The 12106-nt window shown below is 37.8% G+C and overlaps 1 protein-coding gene across 3 annotated transcripts in view; it reads right to left on the bottom strand.

Moving 5' to 3' along the window:
- Positions 1 to 12106, bottom strand: part of TRPM7 (transient receptor potential cation channel subfamily M member 7) — a 125834-nt gene that overhangs the window by 100278 nt on the left and 13450 nt on the right. For all 3 annotated transcript variants that reach the window (XM_077764410.1, XM_077764411.1, XM_077764413.1), the window contains exon 2: positions 2527 to 2606. In XM_077764410.1, the coding sequence (XP_077620536.1) occupies positions 2527 to 2606 (80 nt within the window). The remainder of the gene's footprint in view (positions 1 to 2526; positions 2607 to 12106) is intronic.

The raw sequence follows: 12106 nt of genomic DNA, 5'->3' as shown, positions 1-12106 counted from the left end.
TTTTTTTTTTTTAATGTTTTATGTATGTCTGAGAGAGAGAGAGAGAGAGAGAGACAGTGTGAGCAGGGAGGGTCAGAGAGAGGGAGGCACAGAATCTGAAGCAGGCTCCAGGCTCTGAGCTGGCCGTGAGCACAGAGCCTGATAAGGGGCTCAAACCCACGAACTGTGAGATCATGACCTGAGCTGAAGTTGGACGCCTAACCAACTGAGCCACCCACGTGCCCCGCATAAATCTTTTTCAATCAGTGTTTTTGCTTTCTTTGGGTACTTAGTAGTGGAATTCCTAAATCATATGGTATTTCTATTTTTAATTTTTGAGGATCATCACACTGTTTTTCATGGTCATTGTACTAATTTACATTCCCACAAATAGTGCAAAAAAGGTTCCCTTTTCTCCACATCTTTGCCACCACTTGTTATTTTTTTGTTGTTTTGATACTAGCCATTCTGACTGGTGTGAGATAAGGATACTTAATTGAGTTGCCTTTTTTTTTTTCATTGAGGTTTTGATTTTCAGTTTCCTGATGATTAGTGATGTTGAGCATCTTTTCATGTATCTGTTGGCCATTTGTATGTCTTCTGTGGGAAAATGTCTATTTGGGTCTCCTGCCTGATTTTTAATCAGACCATTATTTTGGTGTTGAGTTACAGAAGTTCTTTATACATTTAGGACACTAACCTCTTACCAGATATATAATTTGCAAATATCTTATCCCACTCAATAAGGTGCCCTTTGTTTAATTAATGGCTTCCTTTGCTATGGAAAAGCCTTTCATTTTTGTATAATCCTAATAGTTTATTACTGCTTTTGCTTCCCTTGCCTGAAGAGACATATCCATACAAATGCTGCTAAGGCCAATATCCAAGAGATTACTTGCCTATTTTCTTCTGGAATTTAATGATTTCAGGTCTCACATTTAAGTCTTTAATCCATTCTGCATTCATTTGTTTATGGTGTAAGAAATAAGTCCAGTTTCATTCTTTTGCATGTAGCTGTCCATTTTCCCCAACACCATTTGGTGAAGAAATGGCCTTTTCCCCACTGTATATTTTTGCTATCTTTGTCACAGATTAATTGACCATATTAGCATGAGTTTATTTCTGGGCTCTCTATCCTGTTCCATTAATCTATGTGTCTATTTTTGTGCCAGTGCCATACTGCTTTGATTACTACCGTTTTGTAGTATATCTTGAATCTGGGACTGTGATAACCTTCAGCTTTGTTCTTCTTTCTCAAATTGCTTTGGCTATAAAGGGTCTTCTGTGGTTTCATATAAATTTTAGGCTGATTTGTTCTAGTTCTGAATTTCGCTATGTTTTGATAAAAGTCATATATCAAATGGAAGTAAAAGTTGCAGAGAAGTTAACTGAACAGAGAAGAAGGTTTGGTAGGAAATGAGAAAGGTAAGAAGATTCAAAATTCTTTCTCAACTAATTTTTCCTAAGTGCCTGTTAAGAGAGGTTTTCAGTATGCTAGGAACCCCTCTGTAAGATAAATAACTCTATCTTTGATTTGACCTTTTAATCTTTTTTCTATGTTTAGCCTCAGGAAAAAAAAATTATGAAAAATGTTACTTCAGTAAATATCTCAAGTGGTCAACTTTTTCTTGAATTTTAGCTCGTAGATTTACTTTAAAATTTTTCTATTATCAAAGCCATTTTAAAGACCAAAAATGAATTAGAGATGCCTATAATCTCTGATGATAGGTTTTCTAGGAGATGCTGAGTTCTATCTATATTTTGGCAAACAAATACAGCAACTATTAGTTTTGTATTGGTTTCGTTAGCATGAACCATAGTGCTGGGTACTCAAAAGACGTTCAATAAAGAGATACACCTTTTCAACTTATCACCAGTGAATCAGTTAAAAGCACATCTCAACTGCCTTATCTTTGTAACATACTAGTTTGATCTGGGGGGAGTTTAAGGATGGGGGAATACCCTGAAGAAGTAAGTAAACATCATTAAGAACTCCAGGGCGCCTGTGTGGCTCAGTTGTTAAGCATCTGACTTTGGCTCACGGTTTGTGAGTTTGAGTTGCAGACATCAGGTGAGCTTGAGCCCTGCATCGGGTGACCAGAAGCCCCACTTTAGGTAAAACATGAGCCCTGCTTTGGGTGAGCCCCATTTCTCTCTCTCCCTCCCTCTGCCTCTCGTGGGATTCTCTCACTCTCTGATGCTATCTTTAAAAACAAACAAACAAACAAAAAAAACCTCCAGAATATTGATATTGTGCTAATGATATCTCCTTCTCCCAATCTTAAATGAATAATTAACAATATGCATAAAAGTTAACAGTAACTATTTTAATAATTTTGGCTTTCATCTGTACTGACAGCTCAGAGCCTGGAGCCAGCTTCCAATTCTGTGTCTCCCTCTCTCTCTTTCTGCCCCACCCATGCTCACACGCTCTCTCTCAAAAATAAATAAGCATTAAAAAACAATAATCTGGCTTTTAATAAATAAACTTCAATATAATTTACATCTAAATTTCTAGTAGAACCCAAGAAACAAAGGTATGCTTACCTGTGAGGGTCTTTGGAACTTGGTATAATATATACACATTCCCTCTTCGTCAAAGTGCTTTCTATCCAGGATTTCTGGGACTGAAACAAAAAGTTTTAAAAGGTGGTTTATACATTAACCCGCTAATACTACAGTAAAATAATGTAATGATAAACACATAAAAATAAATAATTCTATACTATTCAATTTTTTTCCAATTCACTAAATATTTACCCTAAGTATATAGTAAAGGCTTGCTGAAGATAGCACACCTAAAACATCGAATCATTCAAGTCCACTGGGATTTGGATTACTAAATCAACATGCTGTGAAGATTCTATAGCTTCATATACTGTGAGAAGGAAAACCATGTTTGAGATTCCCACTATGGGCCAAAAACCTCAAGAGGGGGCATTTTTATCCTGGGAACTGGATCATTTAAAAGCCAATTAAAAGTGACTGCCAGAAAAAGATATCAAGCAAATCCTAAAAGAAAAATATCAGGAAAAAAAGAGACTAAACTTCAGTTAGAGAAAAGGCAAGTTATTACATGATTACAAATGTTGGATTCACCAGATTGCTGTAACAATCTTAAATCTGAATAACCAAACCAACAGTCTCAAAATACATAAAGCAAAAATTTAACAGGGAGAATAAGACAAATTTAGGATCACGGTGGAAGATTAACAAATTTTCTTAAGTTACTATAAATTTGAAATAATTTTTAAAATTTAAAAGATATTTTATTTTAGAGAAAGGGCGAGTGTGAGTGGAGGAGGGGGCAGAGGGAGAGAAAGAGAGTATCTTAAGCTGGCTCCACACTCAGCATGGAGCCCGATGCAGGACTCAATCCCACAAACCATGAGATCATGACCTGAGCCTAAATCAAGAGTCAGATGCTGGACCAATTAAGCCACCCACATGCCCCTAAAACACTTTAATTTTATATCACTACTGAAGCTTCTCTCTAGATCCTTAGACTCTTAGACTCGAGATCCCTATCCTGCTACTGATGACTGATTAAAAAGGAGGAGGCATTATGTACTGGGACAGACAAAACTGTATAAATTATAACAGAGTAGATTAAAGACCATGAGCTCTATCTTCCATGTAATATATCAATATTAACAGGACAGTCCAAAAAGGAAAAGCCTATGTTCTAAAAGGAAACCTCTAGAAGAGACATAAGACAAAATTATGATAGGTGAAGTTTTACAGGTTCCTCTCAAATCCTTCAGGTAACCTAACAATAAATAGCATTAGTCTATCTCCCAATGCTAATTCTGGTGCCAAAATTCTGTCTCTCCAACCAAAATGTTCATTTCCTAGGTCAATGGTTCTTTATTTAAAGATACTCACTTATGTAGAAGCAAATTATACCATGACCCCCTGGCTATAAAAAAAATCACAGGATGACCCCTAGAAGTTAGGGCCCTGAATCACCAAAATATCTTACTCACTTAGTACAATCCCTCCACCACCTTCTTATTCTAACTAAAATCTGGTATTCCTTTGAAAATTATGCTTCCCCTGTATCTCTCTCGGGGGGTGGAGGGGGAGGAATCTCTCTAGTTTTACTATACTAGAAATTCACATTTGCTTCTAGAATACATCTGGCAAACCCAATCCTGATTCAATTCAATTGCCTAACTATTCCATAATATAACTAGACAAAAACAAAACAATGACATCTAGTTTCACTTTTAAACTCTGACCACAAACCTCAAATGCTCCTTAATGATGCCCAATAATTACACACTATTTCCCTGGTACACCTTCTCATTCTCCTATATCATTTCACACTATTTCCCTCTTTCCTCAAACCTCTAACCTTCCTTTCCCATTCTTGATCTCAAAACATGACCTCACTTTCCATTTTTTTTTTTTGCTCATTTTTTAACTGAGCAAATTTCAGAGACAAGAACATGTACAACTTCTATTACATCTAGCCACTAATGAGCCCATATACTCTGCCTGCCTTCCTGTGACTATGTGTACCTCTATTTAAGTCCAACCACTCCTCTTGTGTCCTAGACCCCATATACCTCATGAAGTAAAGATCACTCTCCACCAATTCTTTAATTATTTTTGTTCTTTATTAACTCATTCCCATCAACATGCAACATGCTATCAACTCTCATTTTAAAAAACAAACACAACAAACTTTTGCTTGACCCCACCTTCCCCTCAAGCTAACACTCCATAGTTCTGCCTCCATCTACTGTACAGATCACAGGTAAAAGTTTTTCCCTCTTTTCCTCCCATGCTTTCTAAACCCCACTCCAGTCAGACTTTCAAGCCAACCACTCTCTCTAAATCCAAAAATCAATTTTCAGGACTCATCTTCATTGAGGTATCAGCAGCATTTAACAAAGCTGATCATTCTCACCTACTTAAAACATCTTCATCAGTTAGTTTGGTTTTCTTCTCTTTACTGCTCACTCCTTTTATCTCCATTGCTGATTCCTCTCTTTTTCTCCCCAATCTTTGAACTTCTTTTTTCCAATTATATTCACTCACATCCAGTTTATCATCAATAACTAGATGACTACCAAATTTATATTTTTACATGAGATCCTTCCCCTAACTCCATGCTCATATATTCAACTGCCTATTCAACAGCTTTACTCTGATGTCCAAGAGGCACCTCAAACTTAAGATGGGGTATCTGAGTGGCTAAGTTGGTAAAGTGTCCAACTCGATTTCAGCTCAGGTCATAAACCCCTTCATGAGATCAAGCCCCATGTTGGGCTCTGTGCTGATAGCGTGGAGCTTGCTGGGCATTCTAGTCTCTCTCTACCTCTGTCTCTCTGGCCTTCTCCTGTGTACACGCTCTCCCTCTCTCAAAATAAATAAATAAACATTTTTTTGAAAGACGCCTAAACTGAACTCATCTTTCATCAAAACACTGATTTCTTATATAGTCTTCCCCATCTCAGTAAATGACAACTCTATTCTTCCAGTTCTATTTTTTAAGGCAAAAATCTCGGTGACATTCTTGATTTCCTCTTTATCTACTTCCCCTATATAACCTCATGAGCAAAAATCTGTTAGCTTACCTTGAAAACACATCCAGAATCCAGCCACTTCTCACACCTCCACTGCTACTATTCTGATCCAAGCCATTATCACTTTTGCCTGGTTTACCAGAAACCACTGTTATCACCCTTGCCACCTTAGAATCTATTTCTCAAGAGATATAATCTTTTAAAAATACGTCATTATGTCACTTCTCTGCTCAAGACTCTCTAACGCCTTCACATCACACTCAAAAGTGTTATAAAAGCCAAAGTCCTTACAATAGCCTTTAAGGTCCTAGTGCTCTGCATCTCTGCATCCTGCTTCATTACTTTGATTCTATCACCTCCTTCAAGTCTTTGAGCAAATGTCACTTTCTCAATGAGGCTTACACTATTTAAAAATGCAACTTCCAACACCACCCCTCATAGTCTTATGCAACTCCAGAGTAACAGGACCATCATCTCCGGGATCACATTTGGAGCACTGTCCTGAGAATCAAAAGACCTGGCTATGTCAGTTAAACTACTTGGACATTACTTCTCTCCTAGACCTTTCTCCTACTCCACAATCATACACTGAAGCTAAGGCAGAGCACATGTAACTGAAAAAAAAAAAAAAAACCAAGATATCTCATGGGATTTCTGCTTGAAACTTGAAAAAAATATTTGGTAGTGCTACTCTCTAACAATGACATAAGGCTGAACTTCTACCAAAATCAACTTAACCCACTGCTTGAAACTCATGTAATTTTCATTATGCTATTATTAAGAAACACAGGATTACAGGAGTAGTATTGAAATTATATTGTGATTTGTTACTTAATGTCTGCATCTCTTACGGGTGCCTGAGTGGCTCAGTCGGTTAAGCATCTGACTTGGGCTCAGATCATGATTGTGGCTCAGGAGTTCAAGCCCCGCGTCGGGCTCTGCTGACAGCTCGGAGCCTGGAGCCTGCTTTGGATTCTGTGTCTCCCTCTCTCTCTACACCACCCCCCCTCATGCTCTCTCTCTCTCACAAAAATAAACATTAAAAATATATATAAAGGTTGCAACTCTTAGACAAATTAGAAATTGTAAAAAAAGAAAAGGCAGGTTAGTGATTGTACTTATTGCTATATGCTTACTGCTTGTTTACTTATTAATATACTTCAGATACAGATAATTTGGAAAAGTCTGGTCATTTTTAAATATAAACTTACATATCACCTAGCAATTCCACTCCAAAGTATCTTCCCAAGAAAAAGAAAAACACATCCACACACCGACTTGTATCTAAATATTCAAAGAAGCAATATTCATAACAGCCAACAAAATAAAATATCCATATCATGGTATACTACTTATAACAGTAAGAGGGACAAGCTATGGATAATATGCAACAAAGCTTCACCTCAAAAACACTGCACTATGTGAAAAAAAGGCACATAAGATTACAAAACTGCATTTACATGAAATTTCTAGAAAAAGACAAAACCATAGAAACTGTTAAGTTTAGTAAAAGCCTGGGGCTAAGAGTAAGAGCAGTGATAAACTGCAAACACATACTAGGAAACTTTGTGAGAGGATAGAAGTGTGCTAAAACTGTATTGTGGTGGTTATAAAATTAAATTTATTAAAAACCATCAAACTTGTATACTTACAGAGGGCAAATTTTAGAGTATGTGCATTATACCATAATAAAGCTATTTAAAAGGCAAGGAAGAGTTGTTAAGAAACACGTAAAACAGCATGAAGAGATCAAATGTTTAATCAGAGTTCCAGAAGGAGAAAAGGGAAAGGATGGGCAAAGGCGATGTTTAAAGAGATAAGAATTTCCCAGACTGATGAAAAACAATTTGCAGATTCCAAAAACCCAACATGAAGATAAAGAAAAAACTTATTAAAATACAATTAATTTAGAGTAAGTCAGAGATAGGGGCACCTGGGTGGCTCAGTTGGTTGTGTCTGACTTGGCCTCAGGTCATGATCTCACAGTTCGTAGGTTCGAGCACCGCGTCGGGCTCTGTGCTGACAGCTAGCTCAGAGCCTGGAGCCTGTTTCAGATTGTGTCTCCCTCTCTCTCTGACCCTCCCCTGCTCATGCTGTCTCTTTCCCTCAGAAATAAATTAAAAAAAAAAAAATTTTTTTTTAAAGAATTAAGTCAGAAGTAGAATATTCCAGAAATGATCTTCTATTACAGTTACAAGTTTGTAAAACACCTCAACTCATACGTTTTCAAATGCAAACTCCCTGAAAATAGTGGTTATTTTGCTGTGTTTTGCTTTGTTTTTAGTAATCTCTATAGCCAACACAGGGTTCCAATTCACAAACCCCAGATCAGGAGTCAGAGGCTCTTCTGAATGAGCCAGCCAGGTGGCCCTGATAGCAGTATTTACAATTTGCTTTGTATAACATAGTCAAAGGAGTATAAACCCATGGGGGTAGGGGTCTTCTTAGGCTCAACTAGAAATAAAGACACCCCATCCCAAAGATTCCCATAGTATCACAGTTAACTTGGCATGATCTCTTATAAAAATAGATTGGGGTGGGGCACATGGGTGGCTCAGTCAGTTAAGCAACAGACTCTTGATTTCGGCTCAGTTCATGATGTCATAGTAGTGAGATCAAGTCCCAAGTAACTACTGCATAAGCCCCATATGGCCAGGCTCAGTACTAACAGCAAAGGGCCTGCTTACAGTTCTCTCTCTCTGCCCTACCCCCACTTGTACAGGCACTCTCACTCTCTCTCAAAATAAATAAGCATTTTTTTAAAAAGGGTGCCTAAAACTAAAAGGCAATCAACAGAATGGGAGTAGATATTTGCAAACGACATATCAGATAAAGGGTTGGTATCCAAAATTTATAAAGAACTTATCAAACTCAAAACCCAAAATACAAATAATCCAGTGAAGAAATGGGCTAAAGACATGAACAGACACTTCTCCAAAGAAAACATACAGATGGCCAACAGACACATGAAACGATGCTCAACATCACTCATCATCAGGGAAATACAAACTAAAACCACAATGTGAAACAACCTCACAATGTGAAACCACCTCACACCAGTCAGAATGGCTAATATCAGCAAGTCAGACAACAAATGCTGGCAAGGATGCAGAGAAGGAGGATCTCTTTTGCACTGATGGTGGGAATGCAAACTGGTGCAGCCACTCTGAAAAACAGCATGGAGATTCCTCAAAAAATTAAAAATAGAACTACCTTAAGACCCAGCAATTGCACTACTAGGTATTTATCCAAGGGATACAGGTGTGCTGTTTCAAAGGGACACATGCACCCCAATGTTTATAGCAGCACTATCAACAATAGCCAAAGTATGGAAAGAGCCCAAATGCCCACTGACAGATGAATGAGTAAAGAAGATGTGGTATTTATATACAATGGAGTATTACTTGGCAATCAAAAAGAATGAAATCCTGTCATTTGCAACTACGTGGATGGAACTAGAGAGTATCATGCTAAGCGAAATTAGTCAGAGAAAGACAAATATCATATGACTTCACTCATATGAGGACTTTAAGTTACAAAAAAACAGATGAACATAAGGGAAGGGAAGCAAAAATAATATAAAAACAGAGAGGAGGACAAAAACATAAGAGACTCCTAACGAGGGAGAATAAGCAGAGGGTTACTAGAGGAGTTATGGGAGTGGGGATGGGCTAAATGAGTAAAGGGCATTAAGGAATCTACTCTTGAAATCAGTGTTGTGCTATATGCTAACTAACTTGAATGTAAATTTTTTTAAAATAAAATAAAAAATAAAAATAAAAAGAGGGGTGGCTGGGTGGCTCAATCAGTTGAGCATCTGACTTCAGTTCATGATCTCACAGTTTATGAATTTGAGTCCCACATCAGGTTCCACACTGACAGTACAGAGCCTACTTGAGATTCTCTCTCTCCCTTTCTCTCTGCCCCTCACTNGGTTACTAGAGGAGTTATGGGAGTGGGGATGGGCTAAATGAGTAAAGGGCATTAAGGAATCTACTCTTGAAATCAGTGTTGTGCTATATGCTAACTAACTTGAATGTAAATTTTTTTAAAATAAAATAAAAAATAAAAATAAAAAGAGGGGTGGCTGGGTGGCTCAATCAGTTGAGCATCTGACTTCAGTTCAGGTCATGATCTCACAGTTTATGAATTTGAGTCCCACATCAGGTTCCACACTGACAGTACAGAGCCTACTTGAGATTCTCTCTCTCCCTTTCTCTCTGCCCCTCACTCTCTCATGCTCAAAATAAATAAACTTAAACAAAAACAAAAAAAAACAAANAAAAAAAAAAAATAATAAAACTAGGGTCACAGACTACCAACAAGGCAGCATCAACTATTCCCATTTGGTGGGAGTCCCTGGATCGAACATCCAGCAGACAGCTTAAGTGCAAGGTGACAAGAGCAGGTACGGGATCTGCCCTTGCCTCATAAACCTCAAAAGCCAGTATCTCTTGTAACAACCTCATAGGTCACAATGTCCCCCACAAAGGAAATGCCCAGTACAGGAGTCACTGAACAAAGGGAAATCCAAAGCTATGACTTCTCTATTACCATATATTTTGGCACTGCCCAACTCACATATAATTTACCCACATGTCACATAAGAAATGTTGCCTAAAAACATTGTTGACATTGTTATCTTTTGTAAACTATTTGCCCAAAGTGCATATAACAAGAGGTAACTTTAATTAGTAGATAGTATGTTTTTCAGGCACTGTTCTAAATGTTTTATATGCATTAACTCATCCTATTCTCACAGCAATCCTATGAATTGGGTACTATTAGTATTCCCTCATTACATATGCACAGACTAGTTAAACACAGAAGTTAAACTGTCCAAAGTCACACAGCTAATAGTTTGCCCTGACTCCAAAGCCTCTACTGACTTTTTAAGAGAAATTAAAGAAGGATTTCAAGATCACGTGATGATATGCTTTAAATAAGCCGAGTAAAAATACATTATTACTTTAAAAGAGGAATTCCTATGTGATCATTTTGTATATAATTTTCTGAACAAGGACTGCTTCTTGGCCCTACGACTAAGATCAAGTGTAATTTTCTGAGCATGGGGGGAGGGGCGAGAACAGAAAGGCTAACATACTTCTCTTAAAAGGTATTGTTAATTACTAACTAGTGCTAACCAGTATTAGCTTTCCCCCATTCCTTTCCTAGCCTGCCTGAAGCAACTTCAGCTATAGTTATTCAAATAGGGTTGGGATAAGGGCAGATCCAACAATTAGATCAACAGATTTCAAAATGATTGCTCTACAGCAATGAACTAAATAGCCCAGTTAAGTCTAAATACCGGTTTGCAAAACTTTGGATAGGTACCCATTGAAATACTCATAAAAATGAATCACAGGTATATACTTTTCATAGTTATGCCTTCCTACTAAATGTAAATAAAAATATTTCATATATTTACTTAAGAGATAGTTTGATATGGAAAAAAATGAATCCCAAGTAGCATTTAACATTAAGAAATGATCACAGGTCCTGATAGGAAGATTACTCTGGGAAGAAGACAAGTAAAAGTAAACTAGAGCCATCAGTATTTGGGGGAGGGGCAATAGGGTTCTGGACTAGTAAAGGATACAAGAGACAATTTCCAAATCCTTTAGCTTAACACAGTGCCTTATTTTTTTAATTTTAACATTTATTTTTGAGAGAGAGAGAGGAAGAGCAACCACCAGTGGGGGAGGGGCAGAGAAAAAGGAAGACACAGAATCCAAAGCAGGCTCCAGGCTCCGAGCTGTCAGCAGAGAGCTCGACACAGGGCTGGAACTCACAAACCTCAGATCATGACCTGAGGTGAAGTTGGAAGCTTAACAGATGAGCCACCTAGGCACCCCTGTACAATGCCTTTTATAAAAAACAAAACTACAGAATGATTATTAATACAGTCCTGGCTTCCCATCTTTTCTTCAAATTCACTTCTACCATTATTTTTCAAAACATGTACAACTTACTGGGTCCCAAACAAACACCTCTTCCCTTAAACTGATGTTCCTTCAATTTCAGACTAGAGAAGTATAGCTATACTCCAAATGGGGGATCAGCAAACAGTGGTGGTAAATGTTTTAGGCTTTTAGACCACATGCTGTCTCTGTCACACATTTTTTGTTTTTTAACCTTTAAAAAATGTAAGAACTGCGGTGCCTGGGTGGCTCAATCAGTTAAGCATCCAACTTGGGCTCAGGTCATGATCTCGCCATTCACGAGTTCGAGCCCGGTGTCAGGCTCTGTGCTTTCAGCTCAGAGACTCTGGAGCCAGCTTCATTTTCTGTCTCTCTCTCTCTCTCTCTTTCTCTCTCTCTCGGCCCCTCTCCCGCTCATGCTCTGTCTCTACCTCAAAAATAAACATTAAAAAAAAATTTTTTTTTAATGTAAGAACCATTCTTACCTCAAAGCCATACAAAACAGGCCTTGGCCATATTTAGCCCACATGGCATAGTATACCAAGCCATACTCTGAATCCCACAAAAGTATGGCTCTTTCACTTTTCTACTGAGTCCACTCAAGCCAAAATGCATGTGCCAAACCTTTCAAACTCTTTTCCTACACTGTTTCTTGGACATTAACATTCCTTC

The sequence above is a fragment of the Crocuta crocuta genome, unplaced genomic scaffold (genome assembly GCF_008692635.1).
Source record: "Crocuta crocuta isolate KB4526 unplaced genomic scaffold, BGI_CrCroc_1.0 scaffold102, whole genome shotgun sequence".
Taxonomy (NCBI): Eukaryota; Metazoa; Chordata; class Mammalia; order Carnivora; family Hyaenidae; genus Crocuta; species Crocuta crocuta.
This window is presented reverse-complemented; position numbering and strand designations above follow the sequence as displayed.